This window comes from Siniperca chuatsi, linkage group LG3, assembly GCF_020085105.1.
Source record: "Siniperca chuatsi isolate FFG_IHB_CAS linkage group LG3, ASM2008510v1, whole genome shotgun sequence".
Taxonomy (NCBI): Eukaryota; Metazoa; Chordata; class Actinopteri; order Centrarchiformes; family Sinipercidae; genus Siniperca; species Siniperca chuatsi.
In genome coordinates, this window is record NC_058044.1 from 31,722,235 (window position 1) to 31,748,970 (window position 26,736).

Here is a 26,736-nt window from a genome sequence, read left to right on the forward strand (position 1 = left end):
AAAGGCTTTTATAATGTAGTTGTGGTGCATTACAGTAGTTTAAATGCAAAACAAACAAAGAGAGCTCAAACATGAAATATTTTTCAGGTTTAATTCCTTTTTTAAACACAAAAAGGTTTTCTTCCTGCTCAGAAAATCCTGAGCCAATGTCACATGCCAAAATTGTCATCATGCAAAGACACTCATTTTGTATTTTATTTATTTTATTTTATATATATATTTGTTTGTCATTGTCTGTAACTTTTCTGAAATATTTAAGGGTAACAGCAATAATTCAAGAAATTTTGACATTGACATAAACCTATGGGTAACGTTGAGGTACTGTATTATATTAAAAGGGCCCCGAATGCGTAAAATTGATAAAACTTAAAACAGTAACATTTTCAGAGAAACCCAACCCACATCTGTCTTCCTCAGTCCACTGCTCCTAATATTATAAAGAGTACGGTCTAGACCTGCTCTATAGGAAAAGTGTAATGAGATAACTTCTGTTATGAATTGGCGCTGTATAAATAAAACTGAATTGAATTGCTCCCTGACGACTGGCTGTTGCTCCTGTCCTAGCTGTAATGTTCAATAGAAAATGCCCCTGAGTCACTGGACCTCATGATGGTCTCGTTATGTCTGAGTGACAGCTGGGAGCGGTACAACCCATTGCTGTGGAAATCCTGTGGGCTGTCCGACACCTACAGTAAATGAGAGAGAGAGAGAGAATTACCACACATGTTGTCATCTGTAAAAGCCTCCTAACTCCAGTTTTGGTGATTTTTATGTTTTAACTGTATACTACATACATTCAATTTAAGTATAGCTTGAGAAAATTCTACCACCCTACACCTTATTCAGAAGCTTAAACCCATGCTGCTTTTTCAGTTAATAAACTGACATTTTGGTAGTTAACGCTTCATTAATCACTTTTTTTATATGAACAATAGATCAAATGATTAAATGTAACATGAATGAATGAATACTGTATGTAAGATCAATGACAAGCCTGTAGAGAATAATCACCCAACTCTGCTACCCCCAGCTTTACAGACCCTTTTAGCCTCTTTTAGCTCATTGTTTTGGTTTTCTGGCCTGCAACTCCGCTCTCCTCAACTCGCACAGCAGGCAGCTGTTTTCAGTGAAAAAGCTCAGATAAACCCACAGTACGCTACTTGCTCAGCACCAAACAGCAGTCAGACAAAGTTAGTGACTAGCTGATTAACAGATATTTTTCTCAGGTTTTGGTGGAGAACAAAACAGAGCTAAAAGGAGAGTAAATATACATTCATCAGGTGGCCACATCTTATATTAAATCTAATGGTGCTTCATGTCTGCTGGATGTGTAAATAAACAACTGTTTGCTAATGTTACAGACAGACAGGCAGGGGACACTGATATGGAGACAGATAGTTGTATATTCGATTACAGCCAGATAGTACAGGTGTGCAGGTATGGAGATGGGGGAGTCTGTTGGAGGGAAGACTCGCTGATGTGGAGATCGCTGTAGAGGGCGATAGGTGTTATGCTGAGTAGCATGGGGAGTCCTTGTTTCAAACGAGGTCAGACACTGGCTGAGGTGAGTGCTGGGTTTTTATGCTGGCTATGATTAGGTGCTGATGGGGAGCAGGAGTGTGATAGGGAGCAGGTGTGGATGATTAGCAGACGGTGGAGACTGGCGTATCCGTGACAGTACCCCCCTCTCCACGGCGGCGAAGGCAGGAACCCTATGGAGGCTGGCAACGAAGACAGGAACCCTCTGGAGGCCAGCGGACCAGATCAGGAGCTGGCGACGGGGCAGCCAGACCGGGAGCCGGCGACGGGGCAGCAGGACAGGCAGCCGGTGACGGGGCAGCAGGACAGGCAGCTGGCGACGGGGCTGCTAGACAGGCAGCCCGCACTGGTACAGCAGGACAGGAAGTGCTGCTGTGACCCAGCCGACGGTTCAGTGGCGTGCTGCAACCCAGCAGACGGTCCCGCTGCGTGCTGCGATCCAACCGGAAGAGGAGGTGGTTGCGATCCAGCATCGGCTAGGGATTGGTGCTACTGCGATCCAGCCGGGAATAGTGGTGACTATGATCCAGCAGGGAGTCCAGGGAGCTGCTGAGATCCAGCCGGGAAAGGAGGTGACTGCGATCCAGCAAGGGGTCCGGAGAGCAGGATGCTGCTGTGAACCGGCAGGGAGTCCAATTCGAGCAGCTGGGCAGCGGAGTGCTAGTGCAGGCAAGTCGCGGGTTAGTAAGCTGAAGACTTGCTGGTAGAGGTGCAGGCTGAAGACTGGGAGGTCGGGGTACAGGCTGAGGACTGGCTGACGAATCCACAACTGGAGTGCCGAACGCTTCCCTGAAGTGTGTTACAAAACTGTGAAAAGATTGGGTGACGGGTCCATGTTGTGACCATATGGATTCTGCCCAGTGGAGTGCTGGTCTGTGGAGCAAGGAGATTAAGAAGGCCACCTTGGATCGTGCGGCTTCATCTCTAGGATCAGATAACGCAGTAACAGGAATCCGTCGCAGTCCTCTGCCGAGCCAGAGAAGGGCGCTAGTTGGGCAATAAGGCTGGAATACACCGGTGATGAAGGAGTGACTGAGGAAGTGACGGGAGTGATGGTTGGGGTGGCTGGTGGTGGATAGGTGGAGAGATATTGTCGGAGACCCTCCACCCGGTCCCTTCAAGGGGTCCGCGGAGCTCATGGCTGTAATCCTTTTGGTACTGGTCCGACCTTCTGTTACGGACAGACAGGCAGGGGACACCGATATGGAGACAGATAGTTGTATATTCGATTACAGCCAGATAGTACAGGTGTGCAGGTATGGAGATGGGGGAGTCTGTTGGAGGGAAGACTCGCTGATGTGGAGATTGCTAGAGAGGGAGATCGCTGTAGAGGGAGATAGGTGTTATGCTGAGTAGCATGGGGAGTCCTTGTTTCAAACGAGGTCGGACACTGGCTGAGGTGAGTGTTGGGTTTTTATGCTGGCTGTGATTAGGTGCTGATGGGGAGCAGGTGTGGATGTTTAGCAGATGGTGGAGACTGGCGTATCCGTGACAGCTAATAAGTTAACCATGACAACCTTAAAGGGTAATAATTTGTCAATGTTGTGTTTACAGCTTGTTCTACTGCCCCCAAGTGGCTAAAAAAAACAATTAATGGAGCATTAAGGGTTGATAAACCACATATTTGTAATTAACAAAACTGTGATTAATAAGGTCAAATCTAATGAAGTGCACATTACATTGTGATCAGTTATGTTAAGAATGGGGTATTTTACCTCCTCAAATTTCTTGGCCTTGTACTGCTCTGCTCCTTTAAGAAAGTTCAGCAGTATGATGTCACACAGCACCGTGCCCTGCATAATAATAATAAAAATAATAATAATAATAATAATAACCTTTATTTATAAAGCACTCAAAGCAAGAGTAGAGCTGAAACATGATTTTGTTGTAGAACCCAACAGCAGCCCCAAATTTCCTCAAAGCTAACTATTCATGTTTTAAAACTCAACACAGTTCAGTCAGATTGTACTTGAGATAATACTTAAAGTCAGTGATAAAAGGGTAAAGTTTGGCTCCATTTAGCAGTTTGGAGAAAAAACACAAAACTACTAAATGAAGTAAATAAGTATACCGGTAAAACTCACCACTCCCACTGACGTGAAGGCTGCCACCATGTTGATGAGTGTAGGGATCATGTTGAACTTCCCTGCCTACGAAGGAAGAATAGAAGTTTATATCAGCAGGTTTCAGTCTCCTGAATATCACTAACACTTTATAAATGTAGTTGTGCAAGAAATGACTTATTCTGTTGATTTAATTCCCTTTTCCACTATCTCCTGAGTCTCCAAAGTTTATATTGTGATTAATGTAGCGGCCGATGTGCAGAAAAGTTTCTTTTAAGAAGGTACCCTTGTCAGCATAGTTACCAATTCACCAAACGTGCATGTCTTTGAAGTGTGGGAGGAAACCATATGAAACCATAAAACGGTGCTATTGATAACACTGATAACATCCAGCCACTAGATGACGCACTCCCCTCCCCCCTTCCATTCCATTGGTTCCCAGTTCTTTAACCTGTGTATTTCATGGTCGAGTGGAGTGATACTCAGACTCAGTCATATCAAGTGATGAATCTTTTGTAATAGAGTAATGAATTCATTAGCTATAGATTTAGGTTACTTTGTGCGGTGGTGTTTCATGTAATGTTATCTGTGCTAATCTTATGATATGGCTAGGTGGCTTTTGGCTTTTAATAATTATAGGGGCCCTATATTGCAACATTTACCGTAAAATGGCATTTCAATCATCCTTACAGTATAAGACATTAGGTAAATATGTACATTTGAAACCAAAGAGTACATTAGACAGCGACAGTAAAAGTTTATGTTAGCTAGCATTAGTGTTAGCATAGTGTTGACCTAACATTAGTCAAAGTGTTTTCTTGCTGAAAACAAATCTCAGCGGATTATAAAAAACAACTGAGTGCCACACAGCAACAATGGCTACAGGGAGAAAGGACGACTGTACAATCATTTAAGAATTTTCAGGTTTTTATATTAATGTGAGTATCGTAGCTGTTGAGCTCAAAGCCGCTGGCTACATGACTAGCTAGCCACAAGTACCCTCAGCGAAATGTCGCATAATAGGGCTAATGTTAGACTGCTATATGAAATGACACCCTCAGTAACAGTCACGTTTTGGGTCTAAACACTACAATGAGCAGATTTACAGTAGTTCAGAACTTGAATTTACCTTGGACATGACACATTGGTAATATATTGGGATCCCACGTCCACTCCGTTCTTAAAGAAGAGCAACCGTCTTTTCATAAGCAGACCAGTCCGCCACAATTAAGTTGCCCTGCATAAACGTGTACTGGCCCCGGGCCATCGGTTATGTCGGACCCTGGCCCACTTCTAAATCCCCTCTGATATCTTCATTATTACGTTTTCCACACATACTGGCAACTATACCACGTGATACCAGCGTCGTTATACTATTGGCTAACAAGCCTTTTTAGAAGCCGGAACCAAATGTCAGACATCTCACGCAGAGATAAACAAAACATTCATGGACCCGTCAAAATTTTTAAAATGATTAATTCACAATCATAATTTTTTTTTAAAGGAAAAGTGATACTTTTATTCCGCACCTTTCTAAAAGCTCTAGACCTTTCGGTGTCCCACACCCAAACAGTGAGGCTACACTGTTATCAAGATTGCATGTAGATATGTAGAAATTATTCTGCTAAACAAGACATTTGTAATACACAAGGTACTTAAAAAGATGCAAAAGTATTGTGCATGAAAAGCTTATGCAACTGGTACCATAAAATATTTTAGTACTTTACAAAGAGGAGTAAGTAGTTTCCATGTTGAGCTGTCAAAATGACTACATACAGATCCACATCCCTGTGTCTTTATTCATAATGGATAGTGTTTTGCAAGTATACATACTTAACCTAGAGCTTTTTAGACACAAATGTCTTCATTGTATTCATTCTTTCTGAATGGACACATTTAAACCTTGTTATATTGATTGAGAATGAGCGGCTGATACACAAACTCTGACACACACACTAAGCTATATACTCACATTTCCATTGACCAAAACATCAAACCTAATAGCATAGGCTTTGACCAGAGTGCGGTAGTCCGTCCCATTCTCCATCTTATAGTATTTGGCAAACCTGCACAGACAGACAAATCACACTTTTTTATATTATAGTCAACACTTAATGTAATGGCTTAACAACGCTTTGTTGAAGAAGGTGATCAGGCTGTGCGTATGCTGGCCAATTATATCAAGCAGCAAGAGGCACGCAGTGCTATCCCTGCAGTACGGGACCAACAGGTAGTACTACATACGAGTACTATTGACATAAATAATACATTTAAAGAGCTCTATGAGAATCTCTTGTTGGGACTCCACAGATGAATTCATTCATTTGGGTGATTTATCGTAGAATCTATCGAAGAATCTTCCTGAGTGTCTGCTGTTCAGGAAGACTCCTCCCTGAGGGCAGGGCCTAAGCAACACAGAGTAGCTTAAATTTCTGAGTTCCCAGACCATTTTCACAATTGAGAATGACTTGATACTTGATACTTAATATATTTTCTGACCTGTTTTATAGTGTTTATAGTGTATCATATCATTTTCTAGTACTTCTCCTGTGTGCACTGACGCAAAGGCAAGCTACTGTAACAAAGAGTTTCCCTACGGGGATCAATAAAGTATTTCTGATTCTGATTCTGACTTCCGGATGGGAGTCGAAACGTCTTGATTCTGAAAACAGTGTTCAGATGACGACGACTGAAACCCTTTCTACAATGGAACACTCCTGGACGAATGAGGGACTACACCATCTTATTTGGGTGATTGTTAACTTTTGTTAGGAGACTGCATTCTCTTTTGTCCCACAATCCTGAGAGCCATTGAATGCAGCATTGGCCAGTCTGACCTGTGACCCGGATGTCACCAGGTCAATAAAAAGGTCAACAATCATTTGTTCTGTCTCTCTTTCTCCTGGAATCATTCACTGCGGCGGACAGCCATGGCTGTCTCCCTCTCAGTGTGGCATGCTTACCAGCGGACACCACCTGAACTCTCTCCTCCTGGCTTCATCGTGTAATCTGCTTGGAGCAGAAACACACAGCAGAACCGAAGTCTTTGATCTTACTGCAGCGATGTGAGAGCCTGCTAAATCTCTGCAATAAAGGTTAGTCTGCTAGCTATCTTTAAGAAGCACGAAGCAAGTTAACACCGAGCTGTTAACTCTATAAGGACAACCACAGGCAGAGCGACCGGCTTCCTCCAATCTCTACAAGCAGACACTGCGCAGTAACAGATGCTTCCACAGCGGAACCACAGTTCTTCCCAGCTTGGCTTGAAGAACTGTGGTTCCGCTGTGGAAGCGTCAAAGACTTCGGTTCAAAAAAACCACATCTCTTTCCCTCCCACAGATGGGTAACGTAACAGCTGGGCATAGCATAGAGTAACAGTATATATAGCTAAGTAAAGGACTGTTTAACTTTTGTACATGTGACGTTACTGATGTGTTTTTCTGAGGTTTTGTTGTTGTGACGTGTTTATCTGTTAGGTTAATTTGGTAGCCACACGCTACATTGATGTTATGTTATGTTATGCTCCACAAAGACAAACTCTTTGTATGCTAACTAACTCATTTAAACTTGAAACCGTTATTGTGTATTTAGAGTTTGTCTTCATATTTTGTGTTTTTGCTTTGTTTATCTTTTTAAATAAATGCTTGTGTATAATTATAAAGAGTGAGTAATTTGCCAATCTCTTCTATGTTGAACTCCAAATCCTTCAACATACTAGCTATTGTAGTGGTAATTCTGCGGAATAAAGAAACACTCAAGGCAACCACTTGTCTTTCTGTAGGTTTACTTCAAGCATCTGCAGACAGACTAACAGCAGCAAAACTTACATCAATATAATCTGCTCTGAATGAGTACAGAGGGAAAGGAGCATCAGTTATTTATCCAGTCTTCAGGGTCAGGCTCCTCAGCCTGAGGAGAAGAGTGTCCCTGAAGTCTGGACATAACAGTCAATAGCATGTTTTGTAGTTCCATCTCATCATTATCAATGTACTGTTCTCATCAAGCAGCAGTTCCCAGCTGTCCGTGGTCCCACATAGCCCTGGACTTTGTGACCGGCCTACCTCCGTCCCAAGGTAATACAGTCATTCTAACAGTAGTTGACCATTTTTCAAAAACTGTTCACTTTGTGGCTCTTCCCAAACTTCGCACAGCCTGTCAGACAGCCGACGTCATGGTTGACCAGGTTTTCTGTCTGCATGGGATACCCCTTGACAATGTTTCTGACCGGGGCCCCCAGTTTGTCTCACAAGTTTGGAAAACTTAGTGTGGTCAAAGGAACCGCACTATCTGGGTTTGCAGACGAAATAAAATCATTTAAAATGAAAGGACAGAGATCTCACATTGAAGAGTGCCATTTTAAGTGTATTTGTGCTGGGAGCTAAAGTTAGTGCATTTGTCTAAATCTTTAATAGATTATTAATATTTCTGTGTGAGATGTGTGTGTTTTGGTTGACAGATCTACACCTTATGATTACAGGAATATCAAAATATGTGAAACAACGCTCCACCCACGACTTTGTACACCGGTGGGTGGAGCTAGTGAGCGAGATGGAGAATGTCAGTGGTAATGAGGAAGAGTTCTGTTCAGTGACTGGTGGTGTGTCCGTGTCCAGGTGTGCTGCAGGAATGATTTATCATGTGTGTATGGCTGTGGAGATGTTTGCAGCTAGGGCATGGGTGCCCTGTCGACTGGGGTGAATGCCATCTCTGTTTAAAAAATGATGCACACTCTCAAAAGATTAAAATGATCAATTAAAACTAAGTTGTGAGAGGAGCAAACAGATTGTAGCCATGTGTTGAGACTGAGCAGCCTGCTAAAACGCCCTACACCTCGGCAGATAGAGGGGATCGGACCAGAGATAAAAATGGATTTTTGCAGTCCTAGAGTAATTTAAAAAGACTGTTAAAATCATGCTTTAATACTTGATGATGATAGGCGGTATCGTTGGTGCCAACGTGGATAACATTTCTGGCGTGAGAATGTTTACTTAAAAGAGATGGGATCTTTTGAACAATGTTCAGAACCTTGGCGCCGGGGAAGCAATACGTTTGTGATTTAATGTTTCTGATTATGGAATCATAGATAATCAATGAAGCAGGAGGAGGGGGCTTTGAGGTCTGAACCAGAGAGGGGATTACAGAACGAGCGTTGAACTGCTCGCAGCCAGATTGTAAAGAGGGGGTGCATTGTTAGGAGCAAGCAACCGGAATGCAACCACAAGGGGGCACCAATGCAACCACAAGGGGGCACAAGCCAGTGTCTTCTTTTGCCAGTCCCAAGTCTGGATAAATGCAGAGGGTTGTGTCAGGAAGGGCATCCAGCGTAAAACAAATTAAAAATGCGAATCGTGAAAATGACTTCCATACCGGATCGGTCGGGGCCCGGGTTAACAACGACCGCCACTGGTGCTGTTGACCTGCAGGGTACCGGTGGAAATTGGACTACTGTTGGTCAAAGACGAAGAAGGAGAGGAGGAAGGTGTGTTGATAGGCAGAGAGAGAAGAGGAAAGCTAAGAATGTAGGACTGACAGTAGGGACTTTGAATGTTGGGACTATGACAGGGAAGGCTAGAGAGTTGATTGACATGATGCAAAGAAGGAAGGTGGACATACTGTGTTGTCAGGAGACCAGGTGGAAAGGTAGCAAGGCTAGACGCTGGAGCAGGGTTCAAGTTGTTCTACCATGGGTCAGATAGGAAGAGAAATGGAGTAGGAGTTATCCTGAAAGAGGAGTTTGTGAGGAATGTTCTAGAGGTGAAAAGAGTATCAGACAGGTTGATGAGTTAGAAGAAAAGGAGAAATTCTGGAGTGAGTTAGATGAAGTGATGCAGAGCATCCCCAGAGGTGAGAGAGTGGTGATTGGTGCAGATTTCAATGGGCATGTAGGTGAAGGGAACAGAGGCGATGAGAATGTGATGGGTAGGTTTGGTCTTCTGGACAGGAACACAGGACAGATGGTGGTAGACTTTGCAAAGAGGATGGAAATGGCTGTAGTGAACACTTTCTTCCAGAAGAGGCAGGAACATAGGGTGACATATAAGAGCGGAGGTAGAAGCACTCAGGTGGACTGCATTTTGTGTAGACGTTGTAATCTGAAAGAGACCAGTGACTGTAAAGTAGTGGTAGGGGAGAGTGTAGCCAGACAACACAGGATGGTAGTGTGTAAAATGACTCTGGTGGTGAGGAAGATGAAGAGGGCAAAGGCAGAGCAGAGGACGAAGTGGTGGAAGTTGAAAAAGGAAGAATGTCGTGTAGTTTTCAGGGAGGAGCTGAGACAGACTCTGGGTGGTCAGGAAGTGCTCCCAGATGACTGGACCACTACAGCTAATGTGATCAGAGAGACAGGTAGGAGGGTACTCGGTGTGTCATCTGGAAAGAGGAAAGTGGACAAGGAGACTTGGTGGTAGAACGAGGAAGTTCAGGAGTGTATACAGAGAAAGAGGTTAGCCAAGAAGAAGTGGGACACTGAGAGGACTGAAGAGAGTAGACAGGAGTACAGGGAGATGCAGCGTAAGGTGAAGGTAGAGGTGGCAAAGGCCAAACAAAGAGCATATGAGGACTTGTATGCTAGGTTGGACGCTAAAGAGGGAGAGGTGGATTTGTACAGGTTGGCCAGATAAAGAGATAGAGATGGGAAGGATGTGCAGCAGGTTAGGGTGATTAAAGATAAGAATGGAAATGTATTGACAGGTGCCAGGAATGTGATGGGAAGATGGAAGGAGCACTTTGAAGAGTTGATGAATGAGGAAAATGAAAGGGAACGAAGAGTAGAAGAGGTGACTGGTGTGGAGCAGGAAGTAGCAAAGATTAGCAAGAGTGAAGTGAGGAGGACGTTGAAGAGGATGAAGAGTGGAAAGGCAGTTGGTCCTGATGACATACTTGTGGAGGTATGGAGAGGTGGCAGTAGAGTTTCTGACTAGTTTGTTTAACAAGATCTTGGAGAGTGAGAGAATGCCCGAGGAATGGAGGAGAAGTGTACTGGTGCCAATTTTTAAGAACAAGGGAGATGTGCAGAGCTGTGGCAACTACAGAGGAATAAAGCTGATGAGCCATACAATGAAGTTGTGGGAAAGAGTAGTGGAAGCTAGGCTAAGGGCAGAGGTGAGCATTTGTGAGCAGCAATATGATTTCATGCCTAGAAAGAGTACAACAGATGCAGTATTTGCTTTGAGGATGCTGATGGAGAAGTACAGACAAGGTCATAGGGAGTTGCATTGTGTCTTCTTAGATTTAGAGAAAGCGTATGACAGGGTGCCGAGAGAGGAGCTGTGGTATTGTATGAGGAAGTCTGGAGTGGCAGAGAAGTATGTTAGAGTGGTGCAGGACATGTTTGAGAGCTGTAAGACCGTGGTGAGGTGTGCTGTAGGTGTGACAGAGGAGTTCAAGGTGGGGGTGGGTCTGCATCAAGGATCGGCTCTGAACCCCTTCTTGTTTGCTCTGGTGATGGACAGGCTGACAGAGGAGGTTAGACAGGAATCTCGATGGACTATGATGTTTGCGGATGACATTGTGATTTGTAGTGAGAGCAGGGAGCAGGTGGAGGAAAATCTAGAGAGATGGAGGTCTGCTCTGGAAAACAGAGGAATGAAGCTTAGCCGCAGTAAGACAGAATACATGTGTGTCAATGAGAGGGACCCAGGTGGAACGGTGAGGATACAGGGAGCAGAGGTGAAGAAGGTGCAGGACTTTAAGTACTTAGGGTCAACGGTTCAGAGCAATGGAGACTGTGGAAAAGAGGTGAAGAGGCGAGTGCAAGCAGGTTGGAACGGGTGGAGAAAAGTGTCAGGTGTGTTGTGTGATAAAAGAGTATCGGCAAGAATGAAAGGAAAGGTGTTCAAGACGGTGGTGAGACCAGTGATGTTGTACAGCTTAGAGACAGTGGCACTGAAGAAAAGACAAGAGGCAGAGCTGGAGGTAGCAGAGCTTAAGATGTTGAGGTTCTCTTTGGGAGTGACAAGGATGGACAAGATCAGGAATGAGTACATCAGAGGGACAGCTCATGTTAGATGTTTTGGAGATAAAGTCAGAGAGGCCAGATTGAGGTGGTTTGGACATGTTCAGAGAAGAGACTGTGAATATATTGGTAGAAGGATGCTGAGGTTGGAGCTGCCAGGCACGAGGTCTAGAGGAAGACCAAAGAGGAGATTTATGGATGTAGTGAGAGAGGACATGAAGTTAATTGGTGTGAGTGAAGAGGATGCAGAGGACAGGGTTAGATGGAGGCACATGATTCGCTGTGGCGACCCCTGAAAGGGAACAGCTGAAAGGAAAAGAAGAAGAAGCAACCGGAGAGCTGGTTACAGGGTGAGGGGTGAACTGCACGCAGCTAGGTCGTGTAGAGGGGGCATGTCATTGAGAGCAATGGTCAACAGGAGAGAGGGATGGCTTGGACACAGCCATGGAGCGTAGAGGCGGCGAAAAGAGGCCATCACACTCTGGGGACGGATGCTTTATGTTTGCTTTACGAACGTTAAAAAAAGACTGGGCCAATTTTGGCTGAGAACACTGAATAGGCAGTACGGGTGATAGTATTTGCGGCACTCAATCATAAAAAAAAAAATCTTCAAATCAAAATATTTACCAGTTCGACTATGGGTGCAAAGTTTCGTGACTTTTTCAGCATCGTAAAGGCCTCAAACATGCGTTTCGAAAATTTAAATTGATGCAGGAAATCCAAAATGGCTGACTTCCTGCTCGACAAACTCTCTTTAAAAAAAATTAAATATGTTCTTTATGATGAGCGCGATGATCCCCCCAAATCTCATGAAGATCAAAGCAACTTTATCCCAACCATGACGTGTGTTTGGGGGTGCTAAAGAGCCCACTGACCACACCCGAGCCCAATCACTACAGAATTTAGCAATTTTCGCCAGTCGTGCCATGTGTTCAAATTTTCGTGAGTTTTCGAGCATCCTAAGCCACTCAAAAATGGGTTACAAAAGTATAATAATAATAATAATAATAATAATAATAATAATAATAATAATAATGATAATCCCTACAAAAACAATAGGTTCCTTCCTTCCTTCGTGCTTGGGCCTTAATAAGTATAATAATAAAAATAAAGATTCGATTTTTTCCGTAAAAGAAAGAACATAGTGTGAATATATTGCTTGCAGCAATCACACAACTAATAAGTAAAAAAAATAAATAAAGAGCAAATCACACAATAAATAAAGGTGTTGAACATGAGGATGATAAGTTGATTAGCCTTTTTAACTAAATGGTTTACCACCTCTAGTGTCACACCACAGTCAAAGACATGAAAAGCTAGGTTACAGATTAATTACAGAGTTAACAGAAAAGTTAGGTTACAGATGCAAAAAATGATAGAGCATTGTCCTTTTATTAATACTCAGATCTGAACTCTCTGATATACTGGTTTTGATGTGGTCTGATTGATTACTTGATTAATGTTATTGCAGAATTCATGAATGCTAAAATGCTTTTTTTATTGTGAGTCAAAGAAAAATTCAGTTTTTACAACCTGGAACTCTTTTCATTTACAAATAGGTGGCTCAGATACTTGACTTATGAAAGCTGTCCATGGCAATCCATGGCACTCTGCCTTTTAGATATTCCTATATTTCATGTGTAAAAGTGTAAGTTTGCATCAAATGTTGCTAGAGAAAAGGTCATGGTTTCCCCAAAATAATTAGAAATCATCTCCTGGGGACCATGAATATCCAATGAATTTCGTGGCAATCTGGCCAGTAGTTGTTGAGTTCTCTAGACAAGTTCTCTGGATAGAACATACAGTATCAGTCCAACCATGTAGCTAAATACCTGAAATTGTAGCCCGGAGAGACAGCGTTCTTCTGTGACATGGCATCCAGTCGGGTGAATGAGTATGTGGGGTTACACTGGTCATCTGACTTGTCCAGATCACATATCCAGCCGATCTTTATTCCAATCACTCCTCCCTGACAGAATTTTCAAAATGAGAGAGGTACATGGATGAGGTAGCTACATGGACTGGCTCCTAGGAATGACATTTACATGCAACTAATTTGTACTAATATGTTTGGAAGAAAATGTTACGCTTTCTGTGTTACATTTTGTTCGGATGCTAGAGATAATGTGACATTCTTATACCACAGCAAACCACAGTTCATACCTCACCTCATGCATGACTCAAGTCACAAAAATGACGACTTGAGACCTTGACTTGAGAGTCAGACTTAAGTCACAAACATGAAGACTTGAGCCTTTGACGTGAGACTCAAGTAATACTTACGTCACATGAATGACAACTTAAGGTGGGGACACACATTACGACTGCTGAGCCGATTCTGAATATGTTTCTAGTGTGATGACTGATCAGACCAAGTTGGACCGGGTCTGTTCCAGTCTGGGTCAGATGGTGTTGAAGTCGGCAAAAAAAAATCATATAGTGTGATATGTAAAGATTCTAATCTTCTAGTCGTCTGATCCAGTCACTGCCAGTTGTTCTCATAAAGATTTTTTAAAACATGTTAACATGATATTTGCAACTGACATCAGTGTCTTGTGACATTACCCGAAGGCGACATTCTGGTAAACAAACAAAAAAAGAAGAATGGTAACGAAAAAGATTTAGTGTGAGAGTGTGCTGGACAACTGAAATGGAGGAAAAACTGATCTGTGGAAAGAGAATGCCTCTACAACATTAAATCAAAAATCGAGGCCCAGTTGGAGTGGAGCACCAACCATTACAGCCAAACAAGTGTGGATCCTGAAGTCCTTAGAGTTTCCAAAAACTCATGTTACTCCACACCAGACTGAGACCAGCGTAAATATTTCTTACGAGTACATGTAATTGGAAATGTGGTGAGGGTGTAAAGCTCTGTCTCCTGGGCATCATAAATCATGTTCATTATATTTCACCTCACTCTCCTCAGCTACCTGTTGCCCAAATAAAGCTACTGACTCAGTGTTAGAGGTTTGAACTAGAGTTGCCATCTGCTTCAAGACTCAATTTGAATATGTTACTGTTATTTACACAATGCCTTCTTAATGCTGGAGTAATATCACCTTTTAATACTCTTGCATATTGGCATCTACAACGTTTGGCCTACATCAAAAATATGAATTTTTGAATATGAACTTATTTTAAACTGTTTGAATTTCAAAATGTGACACTACTGAATGTAGAACTTTGTACTTTACTGCAATAAATCTTTGAAACAAGCTAATGATTTGCATCTTTTATTATCAGCGTTGTTCTAGGAATGGCAAAGTCGGTCAGTCAACCACTTTACTCCAGAGTGAAATATGTCAACAACTATTGGATATAATTAGGTACAGACATTATATATGCTTATGATCAACAATTTAGTGTTGTCATTGTGGGCATGTTAGCGTGCTGATGTAAGCATTTAGCTCATAGCACCACTGAGCCAGAGTACAGCCTCACAGAACTGCTAACTGTTAAGGCCTTTTCAGACCAAACTTGAATAATCTGTGTGAATAAATTGCACGTCAACCTAAAAATTCGAGCCCATCTATCTCGATGAGCCTATCCACACAGAGTCAGAAACTTTCAGATTTCGCTGTGCGTTTTTTTGTTTCGATTTCACTGAATTTCGGATGCTGACAAAAATGAGCCATCAAGATGGATATTGATTGGCTGATCCACTTGGTCTCACAGCATAGACTCTGTTTGACAAACAACATAAAGATTACAAAGACAACGGATTCAAAGACAACATCTGGGAAAGTATAGCGGTTACAATTACAGTATCAAGGCATAATACATAATATCAGTATCGAGATCGAAACGCCGACCTTCTGATTGGTGGACGACCCATTCTACCACTAAGCCACAGTCTCCCCGACAACGTAACATAACAACCAATGCTGAATTTGATGCGCTAATAGATGGACACACAGGCTGCATACTCTGTTTTCTTAGTTTTGACGCTGTGGCTGTAGATAGAACCTTCAAGCATATTTGTCCTGTCAAAGCATGACCCCTGCTGAGGAGACAAAGTAGTTCTTAAGGACATCTCACAGCTGCTTGGCATGGTGGCTAGCAAGTTCTTCTGCCAAAGGGTGCAGTACTGCAACTCCTTCCCTCCTCCACTCTCGTTGTCCACGCCTTTGCATTCAGGATCTCACTTTTTTTCTCCTTTTTTGGCCTTTTCAGCGCATATTGCACAGCATAGTGCAAGCTGCTGGTTGTCGTCCATGTTTTATTTTGTACAAGAACACACGACAGTTGCCCTTCACGTGGGATTTGTGGGATCGTCTACTGCGAGAGCTCCAGTGGTTACTGACCAGTGGTTCACTGTGTTGGCTGGTGTATTTACTCAGTCGTAAACTTTAGAGTCAGACTTAAGTCACAAAAGACAGAATTTGAGACTTTGACTTGAGAAACAAGTCAGACTTATGTCACAAAAATTAAGACTTGAGACTTGACTTGACACCCAGTCAGACTTCAATCACAAAAATAAGGACTTAAAACTTGACTTTAGACTCGAGACTTGATTTGAGACTCTAGTCAGATTTCAACCACAAAAATGAGGACTAGACTTGACTACTTTGAGATATGAAATCACTGGAGACTTGACTCTCTAAAGACATGACCTGACTTGACTTGAAAGCAAAAACAAGACAAGTCTCATGTTCTACCCTCGTAAAGTCCCAGAACAATAACAAAGAAGATAGCTACAAGCAATGCAGCATATACACACATAACTTTGCATAGTTATTAGACCTATGCACAGGAATGATTAGATTTCAATTAAGTAACATTTGTAATGGTCAGTACTGAGAGACCAGAAAATCATCTGCAATTTTCTTATAAAGACATGACTCAGACTTGCCCCCAAAAACCTTAAAACCTCTCTTGACTCTACCTTGTCTGCCAGTTTAGTGAAGTTCTGCTGTGCGTAGCGGACCACATCTCCCACTTTGAAGATGGGGCAGTAGGTGTTGTTGACCATGTCAAAGTTACATGTTTTGATGTAATCATCAGTGATGGTAGGAAGGAAGTTCCCTCTGCACACATACAGATATCAACATGTCAAACTTCATTATCAGTGTCATCATCATCTTCATCATATTTAAAATCATAATTGTCATACTTGGTGTAGTTGAAGGTTGGGAAGCGGATGCTATTCTTAATGAAAATGGTGAAATTCTCCACTTCCATCATTGGCGTACTGATAGAGAGGGGAAGGGAGGAACATAGAAAAGACAGATAGACATAGAAACAGCATTGTGTTTAAATTTGTTATTTTTCTCCAGCCTCACAAAGCCAGCACACAATTTTGTCTTTGCTTATCATGGTGTGGCAAGACTCAGATTTCTACCAATGGATACAATTCTGTTTAACTCCATTCTATTGGGGTGAAGGTCTGCCTTCTTGGATATCTCAAAAACTGGACAAAAAGCTGGACAAAAAAAACAAAACTATCTGCATGGATAGATATTACTAGAGGTTAGTGACCCTTTAAAGAGTGCACTACCGCGACATAGAGATGTGTCTGAATTGAATTGTATATCATAACTTTGCTATCAGGATAACCCTATTCTCTCTCAATGTTTCATGTCAATATCTTGTATGACAGTACAGAACATTGATAGCAAAGGCTTGTAAAAAGCTCTCTATCACATGTACAGTATCGTCTTACGTCTTGATGGTGTCAATCTCGGCAGGACACCATCCTTTTATCTCACATTTCTTGTCGGTGGCGTTGAAAGGAACACATTTCCCTGTAAGAATTCCTGAGCAGGAAAAGAAAAGCTTTTATGCAAACTGGAAAATCAAAAATAAATGTTGTAACATTAGTGTAATAATAGTAATGATTATAAAATTGTTTTCATCAAATACTGTGAAGTAGAAATGAGAAGAAGAAAAAGACAGACAGAAGGTCTCACCATAGCTTCCCAGCTTGTTGAGGTGCCTTGTGCAGTCACTGTCCTTGGTACAGTTATACTTGTTCTCACTCTGGGTAACACACAATTTCACACACACACATTAAAGTTGTATTAATAATAAATTTTATATTAACACTAGATCGAATGACTATACGTAATGTGAAAGGGGGCACTCGTGGTGACAAAGTCACAGAGAATCATCACCTACCACTGCGGTTACCCCCAGCTCTACAGAGCTTTTTAGCGTCTTTAAGCTCATGGTTTTTGTTTTTTCAGCTAGCAATAGCTGTAACTGTTTTGGTGCTCGTGTCAGTGTCATTTCCAGCAGCAGCAAGCAGTGGTTTTCAGTGAAAAAGTACTGATAAGCCCAGTGTACACAACCTGTTCAGCACCAAACAGCAGACAGACAAAGTTAGCGACTAGCTGGTGAACACAGTGGCGCGTTAAGCGGCTAAAGAGCCAGATAGTTTTCTCAGGAGTTGGTGGAGACCAAACCTGAGCTAAAAGGAGACTGTTTACATTTGTCAGGCCAACAGAAAATTACTCACATTGAATGCTAATGTTGCTCAGTGTCTGCTGGAGGTATGAATAAGCAGCTGTTTGCTAACATGTTCACCATAAAAACTTGGTGATAATATATCAACATAAGTGACCAAAAAAAAAAAAAAAAAAAAAAATCAATGAATGCAGCTTTACATGAGCCCAAAGGCCTAATGGTGTCCCTTACCAATATGTAAAATTGTACCAGATGTATTGAGATATCTATTTAAGTTAAAGATGCTGGCATTAAAGAAGCAATTTATTCCTAGATCATGACATAGAGAGGGATCTTGATAAAACTCGGCAAATATTAATCAGTTTCTGACGAAGAATTACACATGCAAATTATCAGACTAACTGAAACAATGGTGGAAAACCCCAAGAATACCAGGCTTTTCCCACATGCTTAGAGAAGATGATACCTTCCTTATTTTTTTTTCAGAATTCACATTAATGCTAATGTATAGTAGTTGTAACGGTGGAGGCACTAATAATGGTGGTAGTATTGCAGTAATGGTACTGACTAGCTGACCTCAGGGCAGTATCCTTGGACTTGGTTCTCTGTAGTGATCATTTTGGTGATGATGCAAAAGACTGAAGCTCCCTGTGAAAAACAAATATAGCACATCACCATCACTGTATCCTATAGTAATCTATCTATCCATCCATCCATCTATCCATCCATACCTGTGTAGGAGTGACGTAGTCTGCAACATCCATGACCTTGCCATTGTAGATTCCAAAACCTTTGACCTTGGTCATCACTGAGGATTCAATAGCTGTGTCTCTCACCTGGTAGGCCTTCTCATAGACAAACACCCATCTGAAGCACACACACACACACACACAAATAACACAAAATGTGAAATTGAGCTAAAAATGAAATTTTAGGCCTGTGCAGTACAGTAGGGCCAAGCTGACAGAAACATTTAGACATTGTTTTAACCAAAAAAAGAAAAAGTCTTGTGTATTACTTCTCTCAGACCTCATTCTAAGATGCAGTGGAGCCTATTCATATATCACTCTGTCATTTACTGTGAATTAGTTAGTAAGCTATAAGCTAATGCTGTAGTCTGTTGCTCATTTGTGTCTGACTGCTCACTGTTGTCACCTGCTATGGATTGAAAGAGTAGTGGCCTGAAAAATGTAAAAATAAGCAGCACCTAGTTAGCTTGTTAGTTTGAGAGCTTTGGTGGTTTTGTTAACGTGCTGATGTTAATTTTTGTGCTAGGAGATCTTCCCCAGAGGAAAGGAAAATTAAAAATAAGATCTCTTCTTTGTCCAGTCCATTTCTCCTAGACATAACTGAGATCAATTTAACATCAATGAGATTTTGACCATTTTCTCATACTTCTTAAATTCAGCTCCTGAGAAATAGCCTTCCTCTTGTCTCAGACTGATCCTAATTTAAGATCTTAAAACGCTCCTTTTTCTCTCTCACTGCACTGATCATTTTTGAGATAACAGTAAGATCCAAAATAAAACTTGACTGGCTTATAAATGAGCCTGCACAATATCAGAAATTTGTCTCAGTGATCAAATTCTCAAGTCTCAACTCTGTATATTTGATCTGTTCTGAGAGTTGTCTTACTTCTATCAAAAAAAAAGTCAATACAAGATCTACATATAAGCTTCAGTTTCTCTGGTTTGTCACAAAGTGGCCCACCAGAAGGAAGTTGCTAGAAACATGAGTGGGACATTTGAATTTAACATCTTAACGGACACGTAGGAATATTTTTGTTTTGCATCTTCAATGTCAAGGGTAAGTAATTTTGAATATATATCTACATGAATGTGTTTAGTTCAATAGGATGAGTGATACAAATTAGTCATTAGCCATTTCTCAGTAGACTAGGTTACCCTAAAACATCAGTTTTGTCACTCACTATTCTCACAGGTAATGTTAGCTTAGCTAACGTTAGCTTAGTTACCTAATATTATGATGCCTGACATTAGGTTTCTTTGTTTACACTCCGGGTAATGTTACATTATCAGTGAAATATCTTTTTTGCACTCCATTAAAACACTGTAGTTAACTCTGTAACAGTTGAGTTAAGCGTGGACACAGAAAATAAACTGCAACCGATAGTTTCAAACATTTATTCAGTTAATTTTAGCTTAAAAAAATAGAGGCAACATTCAAGCACTGCTGCTGCATTTACGCCTCAGTATTTTGTTCATGGTGAAGAGTGTTTGTTACATAGACTGTATAAAATGGTTTGCTACAGGTTGAGCCTTCCTCTCTTAGACGGAGGAGTGCTGGGTACAGGTGCTGTGGTCAAGCTAACATTAGTAGCTCGGCTTTGAGAGAGACCCCCCCCCTCGGTGTGTGTGGAACTGTAGTGCCAGCTGAAGTCGTAGCCACGGTAAAATACATGCTGATTAAGATGTTACGTTACTGATAGTCAGCCATAAATGTATATAGGATCTCGTGATTTAGCGCAGCAGCTATGTGCTGTGTTTACTGAGACTCTCCGTTGGTCACCACAGAGTTAGGCATGGACAGATGAGGTTGTTATTAGCTGAGAGTCCAGCTAAAAAACTTCAAACCAAGTCTCATAACCGCGGTTCAGAGCAGCAGACTGTGTGTGTGCTGCCACACCGACACTCCTCCCTCAACAGGTATAATACAGATAGAAAATATTCTGTCGCACTATACAACATATTATAGAAAACCATCAAAGGAAAGATGTATTGCATTTCTTAATGCAGACATATAAGGCTGTCAATTAAACTGAAATGTAGGCTGTGCACTGGGCAGCCGTATTATGTAAGGGAAAATAATAGCTAATGTAATTTTGAAAAAGTGCTTTCAGTCTAATGTCAGATTATTCTCTGTAGAGTAAGTCATGGAAATCATACTGTCTCTGTAGAGTAAGTCATGGAAATCATACTGTCTCACAGTTCTTGAGATCTGGATCTCTTTAATTAGGTGTAGTTGTGCTTATTTTCTGCTCTTTGGGCATATACTGTAAGTGAAGGGTTAAACAGTCTTGAGAGTTCTCACATTTAGTGTGTTAATTTTAATACTCTTTTTACCAGAAATACATGACAACATAAAAGCATCATCCCTGTGCACAGAGGTTTTTCCTCAGATCAGTAAGGAGTCCATGCACAATATCCACTCTACCTATGCTGTCTGCATTTTTCCTGAGCTTGACTGGTTCTGCATATGCATACTCACTCTACTGAATACTACTCTGGTCAACGTGCTATGGAGTGTAAAGAGAATGCACATTGTCATCCAAACCAAAAACTGATTACCTCAGCTTCAGACAGAAATGAGGGTGTAATCAGTCAAATCTTTTGGTCAGAATGAAAACCAGTATATACTTGGCACACTGTGGCATGTGGCACATGTTTGTGTCATCTCTGGTCTAATTTTGGGGAAAATCTCATAAACATCTTGAGACAAGGGTCCAAATATTGACCCATCTGGTTTTTAGCCTTCCTGGCCCAATGTCAAGGTGACTGTATTGCCTGCCATACCATAACCATGTGTGAGACTCAAGAATGATGTACATGAAAACTCTCAAACTCTGTGCTAACAAGATGTTTTTGTTTTTTTGTAACTGCTGTTGTCTTCTCTCCTCAGAATGAGGCCATCCATATAAATGAGTATGCACACTCAAGTCTTACTGCACCTGTCGAATGAAGACCGTGAGAGACTGAAGGAATGCACGGTGAGTTGCTTGTGAAACACACCAAGTGTGACAAAGTAGCTGTAGATCAGTGGAGAAAGCACCTGAATGTCCAGCCATCTGTTTGTGACCTCAAGCTGAAGCGAACTTGGGTTCCGCAGCAGGACAACACACCAGCTAGTCCACCTCTTAATAGCTGAAGAAGAACAAAATGAAGACTTTGGAGTGGCCTAGTCAAAGTCCTGACCTGAATCCTGCTGTGGCTGTTATAGTTTGAGGTTTTGTCATATTTCCTATTTTATTTTGTAGTATTCTCCTCCCCTTGTGTGTCTGGTGGTTTTGCTTCCTGTCTTTGTTTTCTTTCCATCCAGTTTTGATTGTTGGCCCCTCCTTGATTGTTTGCACCTGTGTCTCGTTGTCTACCCTCCCTTAGAGTATTTAGTCCAGGTCTTTTCCTTTGTTCATTGTTAGATCATTGTGTTCCTGGTGTGTGGGTGGGGTTCACGGTTCACGGTTCTGTGCATTTTTGTTGTATCTTGTTCCCGTGTCCAGTTTCCCGGCATTTCTTTCCATGAGTTCTTTTGTATGGATTCTTTGTCTCCCTTGGACCGTGTCTGGATTCTGGACTTTAAACTTTGCATGCTGCCTTTGCCTACCTGCCTGTTACCTGTTTGTTGCCTGTCTGTCTGCCTGTAACTGCCTGTAAGCTACATCACCCAATAAATACTGTAGTCATCCGGCTACCTCCTTCCTCATACCGCTTCCTGGTCTTCTGCATTTGGGTCCTCATACTGCAACATTTGTGACAGGGGCATGACCTTAAAAAGGCAGTTCATGCTGGAAAACCCTCCAGTGTGACTGAATTACAACAATTCTGCAAAGATGAGTGGGCCAAAATTCCTCCACAGCGCTGTAAAAGACTCATTGCAAGTTATCGCAAACGTTTGATTGCAGTTGTTGCTGCTAAGGGTGGCCCAACCAGTTATTAAGGTTTAGGGGGGCAATCAATATTTCACACAGGGCCATGTAGGTTTGGATTTTGTTTTCCCTTAATAATAACCTTCATTTAAAAACTGCATTTTGTGTTTACTTGTGTTATCTTTGACTAATATTTAAATTAGTTTGATCTGAAACATTTAAGTGTGACAAACATGCAAAAAATTAAGAAATCAGGAAGGGGGCAAACACTTTCACACCACTGTACTTACGTGTTATATGTATGTTTATGTATTTTATTTTAAACTGTTACTAGACCTCATTGTAAATGAGGGCCATCCCTCAATTTTTCAAATTTAAATAAAAGGTAATTTGCCAGTTAGTTTATAGTTAATTTTAAACAACTTATTTTATGGGAGTGTGTGTGATTGTTTTTTTTTTTTTTTATAAACTTTTACATTCTACAGTGTCTGCTATTGGGGGGAGGTTGCCCTCTGCCTATAGTTTCTTATTAGTTTGCTGTGTTCAGGACATTTCTGGGCGTCAACCTTTGGGCAGTGGTGTGTAGCCCCCAGCCAATAACAGTGTGCAGGCTGTGAGGGTGGGACAAGGGACAGCAATGTAACCTGCCGCCGGGATAAGAACGGCGGCAGGTTACGTTGCTGTCTCTCTCTCTGCTCTCTGTCTGTGTCACAGATGTATCTCCTGCTCTGGCACAGCGCTAAAACGAAGTGTGGAGACGGGTGGGGCTGAGCTACACACACCCAGAGCAGAGAGCAGCAGTCAGGATGAAGCTGCTCCTTCCTGCGGAGGTGTGGGCAATTTTATTTGTGCTTGAGAACGTAACCGCCGTGAAACAATCAGAAAATAATGTCTGATTTCTCTGATTCGCTGCTTTGTTCTCGCTAACGCCGCTCCCTCTCTTGCTCTGAGCTGGGGAGGCGGGGCCAACTTTGAATCGTGTGTTTACAAACGGCAACCGACTAATCCTACTTATTCTGCCTTTAATAACAGACCAGCATATGATAATTATATAACACTAATATGAATTAATACATTATACTCCTCCCTCTCTTGCTAACTTCAGTTATGACACTCGATAGACCTTGTCCCTCATGCTGACAACAAAGGTAAGTGGACCAGCATCTAGGCTGCACTGCTGTGAATGTCCTGACTTACAGTATGATAGTGATTCTCGCCCCTATCTACGCTTTTTTGGTCATCTTTGAAAAAGGATGCAAGACTGGCAATTGACACACCCATATCAGGTCACGCTAAGAGGAAAGGCTTTTGTAGAAGAGGTAAGCACATGAAATCAAATTACAAGTTAGAAGCTTGGTGGTGGTGACGTTGAAGTCATGCGACCGTGGTGTAGTTAATTTATACCCTAACGTTAGCTTTTTACTTCTGGTGATTGTATTTACACTTTTTGTTGAGGGAACCAGGGCGATACTTATTTCTGGGTTGGCCTACAAAAATACGTCATCCCTGCAGCACTCTACCTGTCCAGTATAGCTGCTAATCAGTAGTAGCCCATTAACAACAAAGACAAGAGCAGACGAAGACATACTGGGTAATAAATGACTACAATTATAGCTAATGGATGGAACGAAAAAATATAAGATGTATTTAATTGACAGATTGATTAAAAAAATATAAAACCACAAGTGGAAGCTAAGTGTTTTATTTATGTGGGTGTGTGATTGTGTGTGTGTGTGTGTAATGGTGGTACTAAATTGTATCACTACCTATATCAGAAAAGTGCTTAAAAAAGTACAAACTGTAATTTAGATGTTACCAACAGATGTGTTGTGGACAAAGATACAATTACTGAGAAAAATGTTTGTGGGAAAATGGAAAAAGTACAGTAAGAGAATCAAAAGCATATTTGACTAACGGCAAGTTTTATACACCTTTACATATCTATAGAACTTTGCATGTATATATGCCAACCTGATCTTCTACTTAGTTGAATCTTAATTTGAATACATAACTGAGTTGGGGTAACCCTAACCCCTGTAATACACACTAAATATAATTTTGATGATTAACTAGAAATAGTAATACAATCAAACCTAAAAACACTGCCTTTAATTTAATTTCAACAAAAACTTTTTAAAATTTTTTTACTTAATAGTGAATTAAGAAATAAGATTATGTGGGCGGAAAAAGATACGAATATCTGAGGGAAAATTACTCACATATATTCTGTATTTTTTTTAAAGCTAGATTAAAAATGTATAAATTGGGCTCCTTCAATGTCAGTAACAGAAGACTTAAATTTTATTGTTAGTGATAAATGAATAGGTTTAATATTTGAACATTAACATTTTGAATTAATATATGTAATACTCGAATAATTCACAGGGGTGTAATAACACCTATGATTCAATACTTACTTACAATAATAAAAATAATATAGTATGACAGCACTTTTAGCTTTAAAAAACATATTTTAATTTTAAACTCCTCATGTCATCATCACCATTACATTATTTACTTTGTAGTTAGTTAATTGTCAAGTAATCAGGGTCTGTGGGATAGAATAATCAGTACCCATTCCATTAAATATAAATATCTCATAAATATACATTTCTGTAACTGGCAGCTGCTATTGATTTATTCAACCAGACTGTATAATACCAAAAATACACCAGAACGAAGGGAAATACTCACCCAATGAAGTAAGTGATGATGAGGAGTTGGACGACACGGTTGATGATGCCGATGGTCCAGCTCTTCACTACGACCGACTTGGTGGTTTCATAGGTGAAGAAGTCTGTTATACAAGACCACATCCTAGCAGTATGTGTGTGAGTAAATACAAAAACTCTTGTTTGTGTATTTTCTGTATGTGATATGACTTAAAGAAATATAAAGCAAATTATAGAAATCTAAATTCCACTATGTGTGGATTATGGATATAAACTCCAAATGAAGCAGCTGTTAGTGTGTGCACCTACAGCAATTACAGATTACTGTCCCCAAATGTGGCTGACATCATTATTATTTTGTGTTGAAAAAACCCCCCAAAATCCATATTTCAGGTCCAACACTACGAGCAATATCTAGACATCCAAGGGCTGTATCTCTTCTTCATGGAACAGGTCAAGCAGTTAAGAAATCCTATAGCTCAGTGACACCAACCTTCAGCTGATGCTCTCTTCCTGTAACTTCAGACTTCGCGTATCAAGTTGACTAACTAGTCAACAAGTAAACTTTCTGTCTCTTTTTGTCCTTATCTCTCTCTTCACCCACTTTGTCTCTTTCTTCTTTCCTCTCTCTCGCTTGTTTATCTCTGACTCTTTGGTTCCTCCCTCGATTATCTAGGACTCCTCAAACTCCCCCTCCCGCCTTCTGCTCAGAGCACCATGGACCTTCATGGTCAAGCTTTTTGTGCGCAACATTCTGGGTTTACAGTCAAGGGGGAAAAAACTACAGCAGCTGTATTGTAATAAGAGTATTGACTAAAAGCAGGATGAATTTCAGCCAAAGCTGTGTGATTGATGTTACAGTCTAAAATCTGCTTTCAGAGGTATTAAAATTGAGATTTTTTTTCTGCTACTGGGAATAAAATTGCAGCTTGGAGATAAAGGAGCTGTTAGGTTGAAAAAGCTTTTGAGTTGTTGGAAGGTGTATTTTTCACTTGTGACATAGCTAGACTGCTTCCAGTCTTTAAGCTAAGATAGTTTTTTTGTTTTGCTTTTTGTACTTTGAAAAAGCTGTTAACTAGAGGTCTTCATCCAAAACTTGACATTCATGAGTATTTATGAGTAAGTATTTATTCATTTTCAAAAAAAGAGAATCATTATCATTATTAGTATCATTTCAGGACTTCAGAACACGTCTTCCCTTACACAGCCAGTGTAGTGTAGCTGATAAATTCTGCACTAAATATTTAATGATTCAACTGCATTATATCCATCATGTCAAATGCTGATGACAGCGAGTGGAGCAGACCTCATTTTGTATAAAGCTACTATCAGCCCCATGTATCAGTCTCTACATCTGAATACACACCACAAACCATATCCAGGAGATTACATTTCACACTAATTCAATCACAGCTGCCTTTAACCTAATGCCATCAAGACTCTCTGAATGCCTCCATTAAACAGCAGTCACTTCTGACGAGTCGATAATGGACTGCCATT

The 26,736-nt window shown here is 41.1% G+C and overlaps 1 protein-coding gene across 3 annotated transcripts; it reads right to left on the minus strand.

Annotated features, from left to right (window-relative positions):
- Window positions 1-77: 77 nt before the first annotated feature.
- Window positions 78-26,736, minus strand: p2rx3b (purinergic receptor P2X, ligand-gated ion channel, 3b). Of its 3 annotated transcripts, none has more exons than XM_044190987.1 (13): window positions 25,730-26,736; window positions 25,259-25,381; window positions 18,693-18,828; window positions 18,538-18,609; window positions 17,466-17,535; window positions 17,219-17,312; window positions 16,670-16,747; window positions 16,442-16,583; window positions 13,389-13,525; window positions 5,575-5,668; window positions 3,624-3,689; window positions 3,255-3,332; window positions 78-686 (listed from the first exon to the last, which is right to left on the minus strand). In XM_044190987.1, the coding sequence occupies exons 2-13, from the start codon at window positions 25,378-25,380 to the stop codon at window positions 561-563; spliced, it is 1,215 nt and encodes a 404-aa protein (XP_044046922.1). In that variant the 5' UTR covers window position 25,381; window positions 25,730-26,736; the 3' UTR covers window positions 78-560. The 3 variants fall into 3 exon arrangements, with proteins under 3 accessions (XP_044046922.1, XP_044046923.1, XP_044046921.1); XM_044190988.1 differs by having other exon boundaries at window positions 25,259-25,335; window positions 25,730-26,733; XM_044190986.1 differs by having other exon boundaries at window positions 25,259-26,736.